The sequence below is a fragment of the Scyliorhinus torazame genome, chromosome 10 (genome assembly GCF_047496885.1).
Source record: "Scyliorhinus torazame isolate Kashiwa2021f chromosome 10, sScyTor2.1, whole genome shotgun sequence".
NCBI classification, from domain to species: domain Eukaryota; kingdom Metazoa; phylum Chordata; class Chondrichthyes; order Carcharhiniformes; family Scyliorhinidae; genus Scyliorhinus; species Scyliorhinus torazame.
Genome location: NC_092716.1, coordinates 83,466,575 through 83,489,601, shown reverse-complemented (window position 1 = coordinate 83,489,601; position 23,027 = coordinate 83,466,575). Strand labels below are relative to the sequence as shown.

Below are 23,027 nucleotides of genomic sequence, written 5' to 3'. Positions count from 1 at the left end.
CCTAGTGCAGAGGTATTTTAGAATTAGCTACAAACATGCGATGTGGCACAGTGGTTAGCACTGCTGCCCACAGCACCAGGAACCCGGGTTCAATTCCAGCCTTGGTTGACTGTACGTGTGTGGAATTTGTAGGTTCTCTCTGTGGGGTTTCCTCCGGTTGCTCTGGTTTCCTCCCACAGTCCAAAGATGTTCAGGTCAGGAGGATTGGCCATTCCAAATTGCCCCTTAGTGTCCAATGATGTGCAGGTTAGATGGGGTTACAGCGTTAGGGCGGGGGAATGGGCTGCTCTTTCAGAGGGTTGTTGCAGAGTCGATTGCCTGAATGGCATCCTTCTGCACTGTAGGAATTCAATGATTCTATTCTTATGCTGCTGCTGAAGATCACATGTAAATAAATCCCTTCAACAATGAAGTCTCTGAAAATGCGTCATTACATCTCCATATTCCTTGACTCCCTTTACAGTCTTGAATATATTCAAAGAACCGGCCTCCACTATTCCCGGAGGAAGAGAATTCCAATGACTAACAAATCTATCAGAGAAGAAATTCCTCCTCATCTCCGTATTAAACAAGACTCGCCTTGGGCTGGATTCTCCGATTTTGAGACTAAGTGTTGACGGCAACAGAGACTCCGTGGACTTTTCCGACAGAAAAGCCATTCCGACAGAATGGTAGCACCATTCTGCTACCACTGAGGTGCCACGTGGAATACACTCGATTCCAATGAGAAACAGTGTGGGATTCACCGGGTCAGTGAGTGACACTCGGGAGGCTGACAAGCTGCAGCCGCACATACACATTACAATCCCCACACATACCCAAGCCCACACAAGCCCAACAAGGTGGCACTGGTTGTGCTGGAGCGCGCCCATACAGCTGATGGGGCGGCTGGGGCCAGTGGGCACCCAGGAGGGGTGGCCTGGGGGGGACACCTATATGATCCGTGGCACCAGGGTCAAAGCGGGCTGTTAGCAGTGTGCGCAGCTGCATGGATGCTTTGCCGGCTGCGACAATGGTGTTCTGTGTCCATCCACCCTGACCCCACAGCCCATCTCCTGGCCAGCCCCCACTACTCCCCCCAGCCCTGGCTGACGCCCCCCCCGGCTGGCAGCACAACCGCCAGTAAACTATGACAATGTTGGACACCTTCCATACCCTCTCTCCCCCGCACCAGCCGCCACTCCGGTTTCACGATTTTTAAAAGCCGAAGAGAACCGCGCCATCGGGAACTCGGCCCATCGGAGGCGGCGAATCGCGGAGGCCCCGGAGAATATCGGGTCAACCTGCTCAATCTCATAAAACAAATCCCTCGTCCCAGAAATTAGCCTCAATATTGAGTTATCTTGCCCATGCTTAGTAATTACAATACACAGCCAGCGGCCAGGAACCCATCGCCTGAATTATTCAGCGCCACTGCTGGCCTAATGATGCTATCATATTTCCAATGGAAATTGTAATTTTGCAAAACCACCATCATTATTCCCACACACAGCTGCATCATCTGGTGGAACTACATTTGTGAGCAGAGGTGATTTTATTCTGCACAGTGAAGTAAGCAGACAATAACCTCAAAAGCGCAGACTGTCTGAATGAAATGCATCAAATAATGAGCAGGCTGACTGAAGGCTGACTCTGTGGATCGAGTCTTTCCTCATTCTTGCTCACATATAACTAACTTCACCAGAAGGAATTGGAATCACCTGACTATAAATGCCTCTGGTTAGTTGAGCCTAGGTTAATAAGTAAAAATAATGTTTTAAATAAACAAATTGCTCTTGATAAAACCCACCGGTTCAGCTTTTTCTGCAGCCAATGTGGGAGCTGTGAAAAAAACTCCATTATTGGTCCAATCCAGAAACCAATTTTGAGTTTTGGGTCAGGACTCTGACATTGGGGTCAAATTGGGGTCCAGAATCGGCACTGTGTGAGAAACATTGCCCAACAATGATTTTGTGGCCAGAGGGGAGGCTCCCTGTGAAATGAAGGACAATGGCCAGGCTCTCGAAGGCCTCCAGAACGCTAGAGGTTGCCGCCTGCAATTCGGGTAGAGAGAGACAGCCTCCCGCCAATTTTTAAAACTTCTCAATTAAATAAATGTGCACAGTTATGGGGCCGCCATTGGCAGCCTGTGGGCACAGCTGTGCCCAGGTAGCATGGGAGAACCTCAAAGCCTGCCGGGAGCAATGGTCCCTTGTTTTGCCACCATGAGGCAGCCTACAGAGCGCCGGAGTGCTTCGGACTTGCGGGTGGGCAGCCCTTTCTGTTACCAAACGCGCCTCTTGGAAAATGGCCCAGGGGCCAATGGTGGTGGCAAATGAACACTCCAGCCGGCATGCAATTGCCGTGCATGCCTGTCTCCTATATAACCTTGTATTTTGGGGCAAAATAATTCTGCATCAATTCTGTCAAATGCTCCTTCGAAAGATAATAATGTCTTGCTTTGACATCTCCTGGCTCTAGTAGCCCTCAGGAGGTTTGGAAGAAGCAATATAGAAGCATTAATGCTCCCACAATTCAGATCGGCTGTTTTGAAATATAAGACCTGGTGAAAAGACGGAAGCTAACCCAGGGTTTCCCAAACCTTTCCAGCCATGGAACCATTTTGATGGAACCCCAAGGAAACATTCTTATTATGTTGAAGAGTTAAACCACAAAAAATTGATTGTTTTTGCACAATTAGTACTAACAAACAAAAACAAATTTAGAAAGTATTTTCTATTTCTTATTTGTATACCTTTATTTTAATTAAAAAGTTCTCTTACTCAACAAATGCTGATGTCTTACCTTCTATTTGTCATTTTTAATAGGAGTGATGCTTCATCTCTTGTTCACAAATTTGTTTAATATTAGGAGTGTTGCTGGAGAGTTGGATTCTCATAAGACCATAAGACATAGGAGCAGAATTAGGTTATTCGGCCCATTGAGTCTGCTCTGCCATTCAATCATGGCTGATATGTTTCTCATCCCCATTCTCCTGCCTTCACACACCCAAAAGAAGCACACCCTCTCTCTCTCACACACACATACTCTCACCTCTCTCACACACACTCTCACCTCTCACACACACTCACACTCTCACCTCTCTCACACACACGCACTCACACTCTCGCCTCTCTCACACACGCACTCACACTCTCACCTCTCACACACTCTCACTTCTCACACGCACACACTTTCACCTCTCACACACACATGCTCTCACCCCTCTCTCTCTCACGCACACTCACCTCTCTTTCTCTCTCTCTCACGTGCACATAATCTCAATTCTTTCTATGTTGCTCTGTGGCCACATCCCCTCTGTAGCTCCATAGCCCCTTCACCTCTCGCCACCTGCTCCGCTGTCTGGTAGCCTTCGCTATCGGCCTTACCTGGGACTTTCAATACAGACTTTGCCACTATTTGCATCTCATCCAATTGTCCATGACGATGCCTGCTTCTCAATGCATTGTCTGCTGATAGGCAATTGCCTATCAGTAGCAATTGAGGTGTGAAAACCACTTTCGATTGGACAAGCTGGAAGCAAATTTTTCAAATTTAAAATGGTCAGCCCTAACGTGGAACCCCCGGATGTTTCCTTCGGAGCCCTGGGATTCCACAAAACCCAGTTTGGGAAACACTGAGCTGCCCAGTGACCTACAACAGGATCTGGATAACATTTACACTTGGGCATACAAATGGTGGATAACATTTTCACTACAAAGATGCCAGCCATTCATCATTTCAAATGAGGCAAAGCTCACCCCCTCCCCATAGCCTTGAGTGGCACCATCATCACTGAGTTCCACACCATCGCAGCACCATTGGCCAGAAATTGAACTGGACTAACTGCAACAATGCTGTGGTTTCAAGAAGAAGGCATTGGCTGGGGACACTGTGGTTAGCGGCTCACCTTCTGATATCTCAGTCCTTCTGCTTCTAAAGCTCAAGTCAGAAATGTGATGGTGCCCTCGTTACTCACCTGGATAGTGAATCGTCCAAAGCAGAAGGCACATAAATGCTTTCTTCCTGAATTATCTTCTTTGTGAAGAATTCTTGTAGTCCTAGATCTAGTTTACTCTCAGTTGCATTCTCTCCCTTCTCCCGCTCGACAGGCTGTACCTGTACCAGGCGGAAACACAACACAATGAACAGCCCAATCTGACAGCATCCAAATAGCGAATACTAAAATGCTTTTAAAGCTTTTCCTCTCAGAATAAGCTAGTCACAATTTCAGGTCAATCCTAATTGATAATCATTTGTGTCCTGGTAAGAATCGCAATAAAAAAATGCAACCACCCTTGACTCGAGTTAATGTAGCATTTCGCAGGCACACTGAGCATTGGGCTTTTTGATTAATTCAGACTCGAGGTCTAAACCCTCCTGACCGTAACGATGACCTTCATATGAAGCATTATAGTCACGGGAGAGGAGGAACCAGCAGATCAGTACAAACCCATTAGGCTGTCATGGAAAATGATGCTACAAGGCAAACAAAATAATTGCTAAAACTTACTCAACTGATAATGACTCCCTCCCAAACAGCGACTCCAGAATCTGGGAACAGGGAGGCACAGAGCTCATAATATACTGAACTGGCCTGATCTTCCTGTTCCCCCTAAGGGCCTGGGCTCCTGGAGTCCGAGTGTGCATTCGTGGCTTGCAACAAACAGAAGGAATAGCTAGTTTCACTGTCTTTGAGTAGAAAACTGATTTTGGAGAGAGGCTCTTGATGAATCAGAGGTGAAAAATTTCCTTACATTTTTAGGCCTCCCCAGCTTTGCTACCTGGCCCCTCAGGCTCTCGGATTTGAAAAGGCCGGGAGAAAGGCCTCCACCAACTTCTGGCACACTGGCAGCTTTTATCGGGAGGGAAATGCGATGGACAGAGGGGAATACCTTGCCGTAGTTCATTATCATTAGTTTGTTACTAATTGTTGCGTGTTGCAACTCAATAATCAAGTTCCCACCTTCGGAGGAAATACCAGCTCCCCTGAAAGAACATCATGGGAGGAGGATCCCAGCATTGCCTTTTTCTCCCGCTTTGTGCCCAGGGACTGGGTTCTCTTCAGCCATATTGAAAAGCAGAATTCGCTGCCACGTTTCCAGCTCCTTGCCCCAGGGGCTCCATATTGTTGAAATGTGGATATTGTTGTAAAATTCCCATTCAGCCTAACTCCGATCCTAATCCCATTCCAAACTATTTTCTGCAATTTATTAAAATGAAATCCTTTATTTTTCCTAACAACTGCGACTCTCTGTGCTGTCGTTGAAGGTATCTTGTCAGGTTAGCCTAGCCTCTGGTGATTGCAGTTTACAGGGACAACTATGTTCAGAATTAAACTGCGGAGAACCCTTCGATTCTGAAATTCTGTGAGGCAGTTGGATTCTTCATGAAAGGATTGTTTTAGCACCTCAGTAACCATAATCTGTACAAATCCGATTTTCATTTCTGCTGGCATTGCCCATGATACTCGCAAATCTTAATAACGATACAGTGATTTGAAGACATGGCATTCCCTGAATGCCTGTGGGAACTATTTAAATGTGATTGATACACCAGTGGAGGGCGATATGTTGCCAGCATCCACCCTTTGTCACTGCTTTATTTATTTTGCCCTGTTATTTAATGCCTGCAATTCACCTGGATAAGGGAGAGGCAGAGCGGGCAACACACACACATACATATATTTCCTTTCACACTCTCCTTTGATCTCAGCTAACACACATTAAAAATCAATCCAAAATCAATATAAGGTTTAACAGGGTTACAAGTATTGACAACTCTAAATCTGGTTTGGTGCAAGTAAAAAATCGCCAGTATGTCAGATACTAACAAAGTTTATCCTAAAATTGGAAAACAGCATGGGATCTGGACCCTCAGCTTTATTCTACGCTGTTCTTACAGTGTTCTGGACCATTACGTTTTTTGACACCTGGACTGATGAGAAGAATGGGAAGAAATGAACTCTATTTGTGGTTGTTGTTTAGTTTTTACTTCTCCCTGATCCTTCTTGTTTATGAAGTTAATCATTAGCAAGTAAACCAGTGGACTGTGCAATGTAAGTGATTGGCCAAATGTTCTTTGACCCCTTTGCTAGCTTGTCTCCACAAAAGATGCTTCAGGGACAGACTCACATTAGGTTTGGAAGGTGGTTGTTTCCTGGTCCTGTTTGGCCTGGGCCTGCTCCTGGTGCAATGCGATAGCTTCATTCCTTCAGTTGGCAAATCTGTAACAGTGTCTGTAAAAGTTGTCTCTCCACCACTCATATCAGCGGAGGCCAGGCAAAATTTAACAGAACGACTGCTGACCGTTAACATTTGTTCTACAGCTGCAAAATCTGTTTCATCAGCTTGTCTTTCCATCTCTATGTCTGAGATTCCTGAGGCAAAGAAAATGACAAGATTTAGGTTTTATTTCAGTAAATAGTACATTTGCTGCTCATTCTTTATTCTGCTTAACATCACTCTGAACACCCCCCTCCCCTATGGCTACCACTCCCCCCCCTCTCATCCAAATGGCCATTCTTTTTGAATATCAATAGACTTTTCCATCCTTGATGTATCACATTCATTCCTCTGTTAACTCAGTCTGGATGATTGTTGCTCTGTTCGAACCCCCAGGTGATGACACCACTTCACATGGCCATTCTGCCACCCCAGCCAAGTTCAATAATCTCAACAAAGACAGAACTGAACTTGGGACATTTCTGGTCCGTGTGGCTGTAGTGGTCAGGGCATTTGCTCCGTGGAAGAAATATGCATTTCTGCTAATGGAAAGCTGCACCATATTCCCAGACATCTAAGTGATCTTTTCACTCCCTTGCTTGCCACACTGCAGGTCGGATGATGTTAAATTCATTCAACCCGAACACAGTTGGGCTCAGCTCAATATTTTTGTTCTGAAGGAGTGCCTTTTGGACTCAAAATGTTAACCCTGTTCCTCTGTCCACACATGCTGACTTTTCCCAGCATTTTCTCTCTTTATTTCAACGTTTTTGTTCCCAGTCATTTACATAGGTCGGTTCACACTGGATGGTGACCCCCACTAGGGAGGGGAGTTACACCAAAGCAAGTTCCTATGCATTGTAAGCCTCTGGCTAACGTCACGTACAGATATAGGTGACTTTCAGACCCACTTTCCACTTTGATGACCCTTAATCATATCCTCCAATCTAAAAACACTAATGACTGACGCCTGCTTCCTCTGGGCATTCTCTCTGCTTTGGTGGATATCTTGGGTCTCACTCAAACTTCACTGGGTTAACTTTATACTGTGACCATTCTCTTCCATCTTTTAAAAAAAAAAAATTTGGAGTACCCAATTCTTTTTTTCCAATTAAGGGGCAATTTAGCGTAGCCAATCCACCTAGCCTGCACATCTTTTAGGGTGGTGGGGGTGAGACCTACGCAGACACAGGGAGAATGTGCAAATTTCACATGGACAGTGACCCGGGGCCGGGATCGAACCTGGGCCATTGAGGCGGCATGAGGCAGCAGTGCTAACCACTGCGCCACTGTGCCGCCTCTTTCTCCTCCATCGTAACCATTTTTAAAATATCATGTACATTTTTGCCTCAATGTAAAAGCATTCCTACCTTCTCCCCCATTCCCCACAGCTGGTCATCTATTTCTTGCTCAGAAGGTTGCTACATTTTGGTTCCAATCTCACCCAGCTACAGTGTAGTATCTAACACATTTCCTTCTCTCTCAGTTCTGGTGAAGAGCCAAGCGGATTCCTGCCCGGTGCAACGTGTCAAGCGCTCGCGAGCCAGCCCCAAATCAGGCTCTGTGCTAGGTGTCGGATGCAGGATTCACCCAGCACATGGTGAAGGAAAAAGAGAATGTTGTGGAGGAGAATGCTGAGACCCAGGCTATTAGAATAGATGGCATTGAGGTACGTAGGGAAGAGGTGTTGGCAATTCTGGGCAGGCTGAAAATAGATAAGTCCCCGGGGCCTGATGGGATTTATCCTAGGATTCTCTGGGAAGCCAGGGAAGAGATTGCTGAGCCTTTGGCTTTGATTTTTATGTCATCATTGGCTTCAGGAATAGTGCCAGAGGACTGGAGGATAGAAAATGTGGTCCCTTTGTTCAAGAAGGGGAGTAGAGACAACCCCGGCAACTATAGACCGGTGAGCCTCACGTCTGTTGTGGGTAAAGTCTTGGAGGGGATTATAAGAGACAAGATTTATAATCATCTAGATAGGAATAATATGATTAGGGATAGTCAGCATGGCTTTGTGAAGGGTAGGTCATGCCTCACAAACCTTATCGAGTTCTTTGAGAAGGTGACTGAACAGGTAGACGAGGGTAGAGCAGTTGATGTGGTGTATATGGATTTCAGTAAAGCGTTTGATAAGGTTCCCCACGGTAGGCTATTGCAGAAAATACGGAGGCTGGGGCTTGAGGGTGATTTAGAGATGTGGATCAGAAATTGGCTAGCTGAAAGAAGACAGAGGGTGGTGGTTGATGGGAAATGTTCAGAATGGAGTTCAGTTACAAGTGGCATACCACAAGGATCTGTTCTGGGGCCGTTGCTGTTTGTCATTTTTATAAATGACCTAGAGGAGGGCGCAGAAGGGTGGGTGAGTAAATTTGCAGATGACACTAAAGTCGGTGGTGTTGTCGACAGCGCGGAAGGATGTTGCAGGTTACAGAGGGACATAGATAAGCTGCAGAGCTGGGCTGAGAGGTGGTAAATGGAGATTAATGTAGAGAAGTGTGAGGTGATTCACTTTGGAAGGAATAACAGGAATGCGGAATATTTGGCTAATGGTAAAATTCTTGGAAGTGTGGATGAGCAGAGGGATCTCGGTGTCCATGTACATAGATCCCTGAAAGTTGCCACCCAGGTTGATAGGGTTGTGAAGAAGGCCTATGGTGTGTTGGCCTTTATTGGTAGAGGGATTGAGTTCCGGAGTCATGAGGTCATGTTGCAGCTGTACAAAACTCTGGTACGGCCGCATTTGGAGTATTGCGTACAGTTCTGGTCACCTCATTATAGGAAGGACGTGGAAGCTTTGGAACGGGTGCAGAGGAGATTTACCAGGATGTTGCCTGGTATGGAGGGAAAATCTTATGAGGAAAGGCTGATGGACTTGAGGTTGTTTTCGTTAGAGAGAAGAAGGTTAAGAGGAGACTTAATGGAGGCATACAAAATGATCAGAGGGTTAGATAGGGTGGACAGTGAGAGCCTTCTCCCGCGGATGGAAATGGCTAGCACGAGGGGACATAGCCTTAAACTGAGGGGTAATAGATATAGGACAGAGGTCAGAGGTAGGTTCTTTACGCAAAGAGGGGTGAGGCCGTGAAATGCCCTACCTGCTACAGTAGTGAACTCGCCAACATTGAGGGCATTTAAAAGTTTATTGGATAAGCGTATGGATGATAATGGCATAGTGTAGGTTAGATGGCTTTTGTTTTTTGACTTCCCATGTCGGTGCAACATCGTGGGCCGAAGGGCCTGTACTGCGCTGTATCGTTCTATGTTCTATGTTCTATGGGACCCAACGGCCGAACGGGAGATTTTGCCAGGGCGCCATTTAGCACTGGTCCATCCACACCAATGTGGACCAGGCACAGCGGCACTTGCGGGACGGGGGGTGGGGGGTGGGGGGGGGGGGGCATATTTCTTCCAAGGAGCAAATGCACTGTCCACTACAGCCACACAGACTAGGAAAGTCCCAAGTTCAGCCAACTTTAACTTTAGTCCGCTGAATCACGCCCATTAACTCTGATCCCTCTGCCTACAGATGCTTCCAGACCTACTGGAGTTTTCCAGCATTTTCTTCTGTTTCAAATTCAAGTATCTGCAGTAGTTTGTTTATTTTATGTAAATACTACTACCCGTTTTAGGCAGTTTCCTGCCAACAAAACTATTAAAAGAAGCATTCAACAACACAATTACACTGTGGCACCCAGCCCAACATCAGCCTTACAAAGCACGGTAACAATACTATAATAATTCTATGATGTGGAGATGCCGGCGTTGGACTGGGGTGGTCACAGTAAGAAGTCTTACAACACCAGGTTAAAGTCCAGCAGGTTTGTTTGCAATCATTATCTTTCAGAGTGCAGCTCCTTCATCAGTTATATGTCTGTATAATTCCCCATTACTCCAAATAACTCACTCACTGAACAATTGACTTTTTAAAAAAAAAGTGTATTTTTTTTACAACTTCTCCAGTTGTTTCCACCAAGGTGTGGCGAATGAACTATTTTTTATTAGAAAAGTTCACATCAGCACTTTAAGCTAAGGGGATAACTTTATGAAGCACCTGTTGGCGGCAGCAATCTCTCCCACCTCATAAACAATAGAAAGTGTGGGGCAAACGTGAGCAAAACATCTGGCAATGGGACTCAGGAGAAAGATAGCGTCATTAAGCTGGGAAACCTTATCTACAAAAGACTTGCCCAAGGAGCCTCGACTTGTGAATGAAATGAAATGAAAATCGCTTATTGTCACAAGTAGGCTTCAAATGAAGATACTGTGAAAAGCCCCCAGTCGCCACATTCCAGCGCCTGTTCGGGGAGGCTGTTACGGGAATCGAACTGTGCTGCTGGCCTACCTTGGTCTGCTTTCAAAGCCAGCGATTTAGCCCTGTGCTGAACAGCCCCTAGTTTGGAGTTATTAGTAATCTAGAGGTAATGGGAAGGTTACTAGGGTTCCTATCACCAAACACATTGTAAGATTGCACTCTCTACATGTGGGAAGATACTACAGTCTTACATGGTAAGATGACTGCCTCCTTCTCTTTGAATGGGATGATCCTGTAGCTAATATTGACTTCAATTATTTTCCTGTGTCTGAAAACAACAGCAAATCAATTAAAATAAATATATCAGCAACACCACTTACGGTTCATGGCTGTGGTTGGCCTGATTCTCCTGGAGTGAATTGTCTTCCTGCGAAGCATAGTCACACTCTATAGAAGAGACATTACAGGATCACAGAAGTGTTACGCTGCAGAATGAGGCCATTTGGCCTATATTACATCTGTAAATGTTACTGATATTTATAATTTAAATCATTCCACCATTATTCTGACATTCTTAATACTCTGCATTGGAATGTGTAGTCAGGTATCCATAACTGAATTACAATTACCATAAATACATCCAATTATGCATCAATTTTAGCTTCTGATTGAAAAGACATTTTCCTCTGAACATGAGTGCCCTCAACAAAAACTTGTATCAACATAGCACCTTTAATATGGCAAAACACCCCAAGTCACTTCACAGGAGCATTATCAAACAAATTAGGGCGACATGATGGCACAGTGGTTAGCACTACTGCCTCACAACTCTAGGAACCCAGGTTCGACCTCGGGTGACTGTCTGGAGTTTGCAGATTCTCCCCGTGGCTGTGTGGGTTTCCTCTGGCTGCTCCGGTTTCTTTCCACAGATCAAAGATGTGCAGGTTAGGTGGATGGGCCACACTAAATTGCCCCTTACTGTCCAAAGGTTCGGTGGGGTTACAGGGTTACTGGAACAGGATGGGGGATTGGGCCTAGGTAGGCTGCTCTTTCGGAGGGTTGGTGCAGAGTCGATGGGCTGAATGGCCTCTTTTAGCACTGTAGGTAATTCTATAATTCTATGAAAGTCTGAACCATAAGAGGAGACATTGGAGTAAATGACCAAAATCCTAGCCAAAGAAATTGGTTTTAAGGTGCGTCTTGAAGGAGTAAAGGGAGGGACAGAGGTGGAGAGATTTAGGAAGGAAATTCCAGAGCTTAAGGCCTAGACAGCTGATTAGTGCCATTGGTGGAATAATTTACATTTGGGATATCCAGAAATGGTGGAGCACATAAATCTCAGAAGGTTGTAGGACCGGAGGAGATGAGAGAGATAGGGAGATGCTTTTGAACAAGTTCGCTCACTTAAAAAAAATCATCTTTCAGACTGATGCACTGCGGCCCCACAATGAGAATGTTCAGCTGGGAAATTTGATTGAACCTAAAGGGCAAACTGTGTTGACAACTGGGTGTCAATCTGAAGTCTGGTTTGAATTATTGAGCTGGATTTGCCGCCTCGCTCCGCCGGTTGTGGAGTTCCTGATGACACGGAGAATACAGCGTCGTGAAGAAAACAAGATTGGCGCCCACCACCGATCTGTTTCCAATGCTTGGGTCCCTCGCTGGCGTCAGGATCAACGTTCATGCCCCGCGTCACTTAGCGGGCCGGGCATCATATTCTCCAGGCCCGCAAGATTCTCTGCTCCTCTGGGTCGGGAATCATGTGGGCAAGAATCACCACTGGTGCGGACAAACGTGGCCCTGACACGGTAGACCTCTCTTTAAGACAGTTGGTCTCAAAGTACATCCGAGGGCACCTTCCCTCCACAATGCAAGACCTGCCCACAGAACCCCACCAAACCCCCTCACCAGAGACCCCCTGAATAAAGAGACCCCTAGAAATGCCTAAAGAGACCCCCCCACTCGAGACCCCCTAAATAAAGAGACCCCCTAAATAAAAAGACCACCACTAGAGACCCCCTAAATAAAGAGACTCCCCCAAGAACCCCCTAAATAAAGATACTCTGCCATAACCCACACAAGACTTAAGGGGTGGGAACAATCAGACTCCCAGTAAGTCTCACCTAATACTGGTTCAATCCAATTTCTCAGCTAAATATTCTCATTGTGGGTCTGCAGCTTCCCTGTTAAGGAGTGTGGAACCTTAAACCATGTACAGTTATCTTCTGTATAAAGTCGGCCAAAGAGAGGTAAGTTGCATGGCAATCACATGCTTGAATGCACTTAGTGATTGGAATGCACATACCTCTCTTTGATGTGGTTGATGTTTATAAACATTGGGGTTTTAGCACCCTCACCCATGAAGGGAGATGAATGAATCAAGGCTGCAGCTTTTTTGTGAAAGCTGTCTATCACAGCCCAATACTAGGATAGCTACAGGATCTGAGAGGTTTAAACACAGGTTGCAGTTGTTCTCTTTCCAGGAATGTAAACGTGGTGCTTCCAGATAAGTGTTACAACTGTAATTTCATTCACTGGTCTTGTCTAGACTACTCTCTAGCTTCCAGACAGAAGTCTTTTTCTAGGGGTTCTGTGGGGGGTGGGGGGGGCGGTGCCTCTAGTTAGGGTGTCCCTGTGTGGTCTCCCTCTATTTAGGGGGTCTCTGTGGGGCGGGGGGGTCCATCTAGTTAGGGGGACCTTGTGGGGGGGGGGGGATTCCTTTAGTTAAAAGGTCCATGTGTGGGGTCGCTCTAGTTAGGGGGTCTCTGTGGGGTCACCCTATTAATCTATTAATGGGGTCCCTGTGGAGGTTCTTCCTATTAAGAGGGTCCCTGGGGGGGTCTCCCTATTAAGTGGGTCCCTGAGGGAGGTTCTCCCATTTTAGAGGTCTCGTGTGTGTCCTGTTTTAGGGGGTCTCTGGTAAAGGAGGGGTGGGCAGGTCATGCACTGTTGGGGGGGGGGGGGGGGAAAGGTGGCCCTCAGAAGGACTTTGTGGGCAACTGCCTTAAGGGGTTACTTCCTTGGCGCACCGCCAGGTCCACCATGTCAAGTTCACGTTTGCCGAGACCTATTGTGATTCCTGCCCATGTGATTCCGGCCCAGAGAATTCACCCCATAGTCGCACACGGAGAATTACCAAACTCTGTACCAAACTCTTCATGTATTCCCTGGAACCTAAATCTTTCTTCATTTACACTGTAAAGAATACGGAACTAAAGAAAAAAACATAATTAACAATCCTTCAGTCTTCGATGAGCCATGAAAAAAAGCCAATATATTAAATTGTTGCAGAAGTAATAAACAAACAAAGAAATGTACAGCACAGGAACAGGCCCTTCGGCCCTCCAAGCCCGTGCCGACCATACTGCCCGACTAAACTACAATCTTCTACACTTCCTGGGTCCGTATCCTTCTATTCCCATCCTATTCATATATTTGTCAAGATGCCCCTTAAATGTCCCTATCGTCCCTGCCTCCACTACCTCCTCCGGTAGTGAGTTCCAGGCACCCACTACCCTCTGCGTAAAAAACTTGCCTCGTACATCTACTCTAAACTTTGCCCCTCTCACCTTAAACCTATGCCCCCTAGTAATTGACCCCTCTACCCTGGGGAAAAGCCTCTGACTATCCACTCTGTCTATGCCCCTCATAATTTTGTATACCTCTATCAGGTCGCCCCTCAACCTCCTTCGTTCCAGTGAGAACAAACCGAGTTTATTCAATCGCTCCTCATAGCTTATGCCCTCCATACCAGGCAACATTCTGGTAAATCTCTTCTGCACCCTCTCTAAAGCCTCCACATCCTTCTGGTAGTGTGGCGACCAGAATTGAACACTATACTCCAAGTGTGGCCTAACTAAGGTTCTATACAGCTGCAACATGACTTGCCAATTCTTATACTCAATGCCCCGGCCAATGAAGGCAAGCATGCCGTATGCCTTCTTGACTACCTTCTCCACCTGTGTAGCCCCTTTCAGTGATCTGTGGACCTGTACTCCTAGATCTCTTTGACTTTCAATACTCTTGAGGGTTCTACCATTCACTGTATATTCCCTACCTGCATTAGCCCTTCCAAAATGCATTACCTCACATTTGTCCAGGTTAAACTCCATCTGCCATCTCTCCGCCCAAGTCTCCAGACAATCTAAATCCTGCTGTATCCTCAGACAGTCCTCATCGCTATCCGCAATTCCACCAACCTTTGTGTCGTCTGCAAACTTACTAATCAGACCAGTTACATTTTCCTCCAAATCATTTATATATACTACAAAGAGCAAAGGTCCCAGCACTGATCCCTGTGGAACACCACTGGTCACAGCCCTCCAATTAGAAAAGCATTGAAATAGACAAGAGTTTGTTACTTTTTTAGCTTAAAAGCACAAGCGAGGATCCCAAGGACAAGAAGGCATCCAGAGGAGAACGTCAATTCCCAAGTTGAACGGCTGCTATGAACAATACCTCAATTGGTGCCAAGTTATTATCGGGTTTGTTCAATGAATCGTTAGTTTCGCTGGTCGTGGTTTCATCTTTTGAGTTCTCTGCATTTGCTTTGTCTGAGGATAATGTTTCACTTGATGGTTTTGATGCATGAGATGCCTAAATAGAGAAAGACTTAGCTGAGTGCGTGTAATTGAAATAGCAAAATAATATACATGGTGGTTTCGATTGTGACCCGAGATCTAAGGAACAAAAAGCTCATCCCTAAATAACTGGAAGGATGATTTATTAACAAGCATAGAATTGCTCCTGAATGTTTTATAGTTCTTGTTACTGGACACTGATTCTTGCTACTTGTTCAATTCAACCATTAAAGGCTATATCTCATATCCCGGTGGAAACGTTTATTGTCTTCCTCCTTGAACGCTGTATAAAATATTTTGACTGGATAGTTCCTTGGAGCTGTTCCCACTCCATCACCATAACTGCACCATAGATCAGCTGCCGATCTTACGCTTTGTCCTGATTGACTACAGTGGAATGGAAAATTATATGGGGCGCAAAACTGTCAACTGATGCAATCTTGTTAGTTTTTTCCCAAGTGGTTAGATTAACTTGAGCTCCTTAGATTTATGGATACCTCTTGTCCATGTACAGAGAACTGAAAGTCTAATACCTAAAAGTGTCTTTTTAAAAATTGGTCTCCCCTCCCATTATGGGCGGCACGGTAGCACAGTGGTTAGCACTGTTACTTCACAGCGCCAGGGTCCCGGGTTCAATTCCCGGTTTGAGTCACTGTGCAGAATCAGAACGTTCTCCCCCATGTCTGCGTGGGTTTTCTCCGATGCTCCGGTTTCCTCCCACAAGTCCTGAAAGACATGCTTGTTAGGTGAATTGGACATTCTGAATTCTCCCTCAGTGTACTTGAACAGGCGCCGGAGTGTGGCGACGCGGGGATTTTCACAGTAATTTTATTGCAGTGTTTTGTTTTTAAAAAAAATATATTTATTCAAATTTTCCAACAAACTTTCAACAAAACCCCCCCCAACAAGAAGAAAGAAACAAAAACACATCAATCAGAAATTGTATATTGGATTTCCCCCATATAACATTTAAAAGCACAAATAGGGGGAAAAAAAACACCTTCACCCAAACGCCACCCCAAATGAAACCCCCCTCCCCCCGCCCCTGGGCTGCTGCTGCTGACCTCCGCCTAACGCTCCGCGAGATTCATTGCAGTGTTAATGTAAGCCTACTTGTGACACTAATTAACATTATTACTATTATTATTATTAGATGCTGACAGTTGTTGACTGTCTTCCATGCTGAGTAAAATAAGGGCCCATGGTATTCGAGGCAAGGTACTAACATGGATTGATGATTGGCTGTCAGGCAGAAGGCAGAGAGTTGGGATAAAAGGTTCTTTTTCGGAATGGCAACCAGTGACGAGTGGTGTCCCGCAGGGTTCAGTGTTGGGGCCACAGCTGTTCTCTTTATATATTAACGATCTAGATGACGGGACTGGGGGCATTCTGGCTAAGTTTGCCGATGATACAAAGGTAGGTGGAGGGGCAGGTAGTATGGAGGAGGTGGGGAGGCTGCAGAAAGTTTTAGACAGTTTTGGAGAGTGGGCCAAGAAATGGCTGGTGAAAATTCAACGTGGGCAAGTGCGAGGTCTTGCACTTTGGAAAAAAGAATAGAGGCATGGACTATTTTCTAAACGGTGACAAAATTCATAGTGCTGAAGTGCAAAGGAATTTGGGAGTCCTAGTCCAGGATTCTCTAAAGGTAAACTTGCAGGTTGAGTCCGTAATTAAGAAAGCAAATGCAATGTTGTCATTTATCTCAAGAGGCTTGGGATATAAAAGCAGGGATGTACTTCTGAAGCTTTGTAAAGCATTAGTTAGGCCCCATTTAGAATACTGTGAGCAATTTTGGGCCCCACACCTCAGGAAGGACATACTGGCACTGGAGCGGGTCCAGTGGAGATTCACACGGATGATCCCAGGAATGGTAGGCCTAACATACGATGAACGTCTGAGGATCCTGGGATTATATTCATTGGAGTTTAGGAGGTTGAGGGGAGATCTAATAGAAACTTACAAGATAATGAATGGCTTAGATAGGGTGGACGTAGAGAAGTTGTTTCCATTAGCTGGGGAGACTAGGACCCGGGGGCACAGCCTTAGAATAAAAGGGAGTCACTTTAGAACAGAGATGAAGAGAAATTTCTTCAGCCAGAGAGTGGTGGGTCTGTGGAATTCATTCCCACAGAGGGCGGTGGAGGCCGGGACGTTGAGTGTCTTTAAGACAGAAGTTGACAAATTCTTGATTTCTCGAGGAATTAAGGGCTATGGAGAGAGAGCGGGTAAATAGAGTTGAAATCAGCCATGATTGAATGGTGGAGTGGACTCGATGGGCCGAATGGCCTTCCGCTCCTATGTCTTATGGTCTTATGGTCTTATGATCCAGTGGCCATTCTTCACACCGGAGCCATCATGTTATTTGGGCACACTCACAGTTGAGATTGATCCAGTATTAGCTAATCTTCAACTGATTCTCAGAGCCAGGCACTTGCCAGCAGGAAAGTTGTTAGGAGCAGAAATCAGGAATGATTATCTAGAGGTACTAAGGTAGAGATTAACTCCCACAGCGCAGGCCGGGCATCAGATTCAAGGAAGAAGCTGTCAAAATTAATGTTATCATGTTGTTAATCTTTTGGAGCTATCCAGTAGGTCCTAGCTAAACAACTATAGAGCAACATATAGTTAATGCCAATTATGTTATCAACCTTAAGTGTGTAGAGAAGCCGTACCTCTTTATTTGGTAATAGGAGAACTTTGTGTAGTGGTTATATTTTTGGATTAGGAACCCAGAATCCTGGATTAATGATCCAGAGACATAAATTCAAATCAGATCACAGCAGCTGGGGAACTTAAATTCAGTTAATTAAATAAATCTGGAATTAAAAACTAGAATGAACAATGGATGACACCTTTGGATTTTCATAAAAACCCATCTGGTTCACTAATGTCCTTTTGGGAAGGAAATTTGAAATCCTTTCCTGGTCTGACCTACATTTGACTCCAGACTCACAGAAATGTGGTTGACTCTTAACTAGCCTCTGAGCTGGGCTTGCAAGTCAATCAATTGTCAAGAAAGGAATTCACAACCACCTTCTCATGGGCAATTTTGGAGTGGACAACAAATGCTGGCCTTGGCAGAAACGCCCACATCCCAGAAATGACTGGAAAGAATATTCGGTATGTTTTGCTTTTGCTTCTTGAGAAATCGATTTGAAAACACAAGTGTGAAAAATAGGGCCAATCTTTCTCAGGACAGATGACTGGGTGGAAGATCAACACTGGTTGGGCCAACTGGCCTGTTTTGGTGTTTCAATTTCCACGTAATTTTCATTTGAATTTTGAATGTAACCATTGCAGCAGGATTATATTTTGTAAATTGGACAATGGATTGTCCTTCCTACAATGACAGCTGTTTTGGGTAAGGTCCCTAGCAAAATAGGTTATAATGTACAGAATAGTACTTGGCACCATGAACGTTAATAGACAAATGAAGGGGGAGCATCTTATGGTAACTAGGAGATGGGAAGGGGGACGGCTAGGTAAGGGTGAAGTTAGAACCCGCAGGCGCTCATTGGTCTAGGGGTATGATTCTCGCTTTGGGTGTTTCGGTCTCGAAATTTGCAGGAGGTCCCGGGTTCAAATCCTGGCCGAGCTCTTTGATATTGTTTTCTGGGCGGCACGGTAGCACTGTGGTTAGCACTGTTGCTTCACAGCACCATGATCCCAGGATCGATTCCCGGCTTGGGTGACTGTCTGTGCGGAGCCTGCGCGTTCTCCCAGTGTCTGCGTGGGTTTCCTCCGGGTGCTCCGGTTTTCTCCACAAGTCCCGAAAGACGTGCTGTCAGGTAATTTGGACATCCTGAATTCTCCCTCTGTGTACCGGAACAGGCGCCGGAATGTGGCGATTCGGGGCTTTTCACAGTAACTTCATTGCAGTGTTAATGTAAGCCTACTTGTGACAATAAAGATTATTATTATTAGGTGCTTAGGAAAAGGGCGAGGCAGGTGCACAGCAGGGTAAGAAAAAGGGGAGAACATTTCAGCTCCATTAGCAGACTAGTAAATGGGGAAGGCAGTACATGTGAGGTAATGGGGAATAGGAGGGCGGGTCCTGTGCGTGGGGTTGGGGAAACAGGAGAGGGCCACTGTGGGGTGATGGGGAATCGGAGGTTGGGTCCTCTACAGGAGGTTGGGGAAACTGGTGGGGGCCCCAGTGGGGTGATGGGGAACAGACGGTAGCCTGTATTGAAGGGTAGCCCAATGAGGGATGGGAAAGGAGGGGAGGGGTGGCCCCTGTGGGTGGTGGTGGTGGAGTGGGGAACAGGAACCTGGCTCCTGGACCAGGGATATGAGAGTGACCCCTGTGGGGGAGGTGAGAAAGAGCTAAATGATTCCAGTGCAGAGTAAGCAAAGCATGTAAATGATCGGGGGTTAGGCTGGGAGCAAGGAGGAGTGCAGCCCCGGGGCAGGCAGACTACACAAAGTTTTTAAGTTAACGTAAATTGTACTGTTAATTTCTTAGAGGATTTGACTCTACCACTATAAATAGAAACACAGACCACAACGGAGCACATAGCAACACTCACAAGCTTCTGCTGAGCAACGGTCAGGTCCTTCAGAATGTGGTCCACAAAATGGTCGATTAGAACAGCAGTGACATTAAGCTTCACTTCACTGTGTCAACACAAAGCAACAGTATTTGTTATTTATTGGAGCTAATCAAGCATCTTCTCTGTCAGTGAAATCATCTTACTGATGATGCTATAGGTGAACACAAATTCCTTGGTACAATTGTACTTTGCATCGTTAGCTAGTTGGTAATCACCCTCAAGCCACTGCCTCTCCATTGGGTAGGAATGGGTCTACAGAACAATGATATCTAGGAGTCAGTACTGCCTTACCTCTGTTTGGGGAGGTGGTGGCATTGTGGTATTGTCACCTGACTAGTAATCCAGAGACCCAGGGTAATGCTCTGATGACCTGGATTCGAATCACTAATATCTTATAAGGAAGGAAATCTGCTGTCCTCACCTGGTCTGGCCTACATGTGACTGCAGATCCACAGTAATGTGTTTGACTCTAAAATGCCCTTTGAAATTAGGGATGGGAAATAAATGCTGGTCCAATTAATTTTAAAAACTTCTTTAAATTTAGAAAACACATTTTAAAAAGTGACTGGAAATAGATAAAATGTGAGTTTGGATCTTACAGCTATTTCCAAAGTGAGAGGCAGAGGGCAGAGGCATTGCCTCTGAGGCATGTTGCAAATGTTTTAACATTCTCCTACTGTTGTGTGGGTACAATCCCATGCCCTTCTCACCTATACCAGGGTATTGGCATGTTCACAATTCACAAGCAGGCCTGCTTACAAGTGACATTTGCTTTTGCTGGACATTCCCTCACCACTATGTTTATGGGTTTAGTAAAGAATCATTCTTAGCAAAAAGAATAACAACCAAACATATTACTTTTCAATGTAGTTTGCTGCTTTCTGTGCACTTTTTACGTGAGTGGTCACAGCTTCAGATTAAGGAGAAAAGATGTTCCTGGTTTAAACTAGTGATAAATTCCACAGTCACCGTCTGAGGTCAATATTTCCTCCATTACCCTTAGCAACATACTTTAAATCCCAGCTTTAGCTGAGTTCCTGTCGTCCACAAAGGGTTTGAAATTTCTCTCTTGTTTTCAAAGTCAATTGCCATCAAATAGGCAGCTTAGTGCTATTAGCATCCATTGCACACGAGATGGAGACTTTCATTGTTCATTTCACTTTTGACCCAAAGTCAAGGGAGAGGCAGGTTATTCATTAACGGTTATCATTTTAATTCATTGTTCTCATTTACGATGATCAGGTATTGAGAAGATAAAATCCAACAAATGCTGTAGCCCATTTTTCTAAAGTTAATACTGCTAATACATTAAAAAATTATTTGCCTTTTTGTTAAGAACATAAGAACTAGGAGCAGGAATAGGCAATTCAGCCCCTCAAGCCTGCACTACTATTCAATACCATCATGGCTGATTTAATCTCGGCCTCATCTCCACCTTCCTGCCTGCTCCCCATAATCCTTCATCCCGCTACTGATTAAAAATCTATCCATCTCCTTAAAGTTGTAAGTGTTCCGGTGCCCACTGCCCTCTGGGGTAGAGAATTCCACAGATTCACAACCCTTTGAATGAAGTAATTCCTCCTCATTTCTGTTTTAATCTGTCACTCCTTATTTCCAGAATGTTCAACAAGGGGAAACATCTGCTCTACATCTACTCTGTCAATCCCCTTTAGCCTCTTATATACCTCAATTAAATCTCCACTCATTCTTCTTAACTCCAGCGAGTAGAGGCCTGAACTGCTCAATCTTTCTTCATTAGACAAGTCCTTCATCCCTGGAATCAACCTAGTGAACCTTCTCTGAACCGCCTCTAATGCATTTACGCCCTTCCTCAAGTAAGCGGACCAAAACTGCACGCAGTACTCCAGATGCCATCTCGTCAATGCCCTATGCAGTTGCAGCAGCACGTCCCTACTTTTATACTCTCTTCCATTAGCAACGAATGCCAAAATTCCATTTGCCTTCCTTATTACCTGCTGCATCTGCGTACTAACTTTCTGTGATTTGTGCACGAGGACTCTCGGATCCCCCTGCACTGAAGCATTTTGAAGTTCCTCTCCATTTAGATAATAAGTTGCCATTTTATTCCTCCAACCAAATCCCACCCCACACAATTTAGTTTAAAGCCATATCTACAGCCCTAATTATTCGATTTGCCAGAACACTGGTCCCAACATGATTCAAGTGGAGCACCGTCCCAACGGAACAGCTCCCTCTTTCCCCAGTACTGGTGCCAATGTCCCATATTGTCTGTTAATTATTGCACAGAGACAAAAACATTCTGGCAGAGATAGGCTCAGGGAAATTTGCATTAGGATTAGGGTTCATTAAAATGGAAGGGTAATTCAGGAGGACCATTTTTCACTAACTAGCCACGAATGAGGAAAGTCATTTCTCCATCATAGACCTTTTGCTCTCGATACTTCTCATTATCCAATCATAAATTACGCATTGATAAAAAGATGATGAGCCTCTGCTGAGCTTTACAGAAATGATTTGAAAGAAAAATATTAAGTTGTGTCTCATTAAGTACATGTGTTTTCTGAATAGACATGGGCCAGAAATGCTTTGAACAATAATCTCCTCTAGACTCTGCTTCCCCATTATAAAAGTAGTTAATGGAAGACTACAGAGTAACTCTGGAGTGGCGGACTATCCAGACCTGAGTTTGTTCACAATCTCCAATCCAGCCTGTTCAACAATCACGCTCCTTGTAAAGTCCTTGGGAATGACAAGTTTACCAAACACTTTGTTAACGATCTGTTCCTGAATGTTGACTTTCTGCAGAACATGAGGACAGAGGATGCTGGTGGATTTCATGAGGGATTGGATGAGTGTCTAAGAAGAGAATCAAAAAGAGCGAATTAGTTTTACGAAACGATTGTGAGAACATACAAATAAATTTAAGGATGATTGGACCCTTCTTAGAATGTATTTGTGCTGTGACAGTCTTTTATAAGACCATAAGAAATAGGAACCATTCAGCCCTTCGAGCCTGCTCCACCATTCAATAGGATGATGGCTGATATGGCATTCCTCACATCCACTTTCCTGCCCTGTCCCCGTAACCCTCGATTCCCTTACTGATCAAGAATCTGCCTGTAAGCTTTAAGGACACAAGGACTCTGCCCCACAGCTCTCTGTGGCAAAGAGTTCCAAAGACTCACAACCCTCTGAGAGAAGAGGTCCCTCCTCATCTCAAACTTAAGTGGGCACCCCTTTATTCTGAGACTATGCCCTCTGGTCCTATGAGGGGAAACATCAGCATTTACTCTGTCAAGCCACTTAAGAACCCTCTGCGTTTCAATGAGATCACCTCTCATTCTTCTAAATTACAGTGAGTAGAGTCCCAACCTCTTTAACCTTTGCTCATAAGACAATCCCTCCATACTGGTGAACCTTAGTGAACCTTCTCTGAACCGTTTCCAATGAAAATAAT

At 45.1% G+C, this 23,027-nt stretch overlaps 1 protein-coding gene across 1 annotated transcript in view; it reads right to left on the bottom strand.

Moving 5' to 3' along the window:
• Positions 1–23,027, bottom strand: part of carmil2 (capping protein regulator and myosin 1 linker 2) — a 323,518-nt gene that overhangs the window by 61,541 nt on the left and 238,950 nt on the right. Inside the window, exons 27-32 of the mRNA XM_072518320.1 lie at positions 22,251–22,426; positions 19,565–19,652; positions 14,914–15,051; positions 10,836–10,902; positions 6,114–6,358; positions 3,959–4,098 (exon numbers count right to left, since the gene is read on the bottom strand). Of these exons, the coding sequence (XP_072374421.1) occupies positions 3,959–4,098; positions 6,114–6,358; positions 10,836–10,902; positions 14,914–15,051; positions 19,565–19,652; positions 22,251–22,426 (854 nt within the window). The remainder of the gene's footprint in view (positions 1–3,958; positions 4,099–6,113; positions 6,359–10,835; positions 10,903–14,913; positions 15,052–19,564; positions 19,653–22,250; positions 22,427–23,027) is intronic.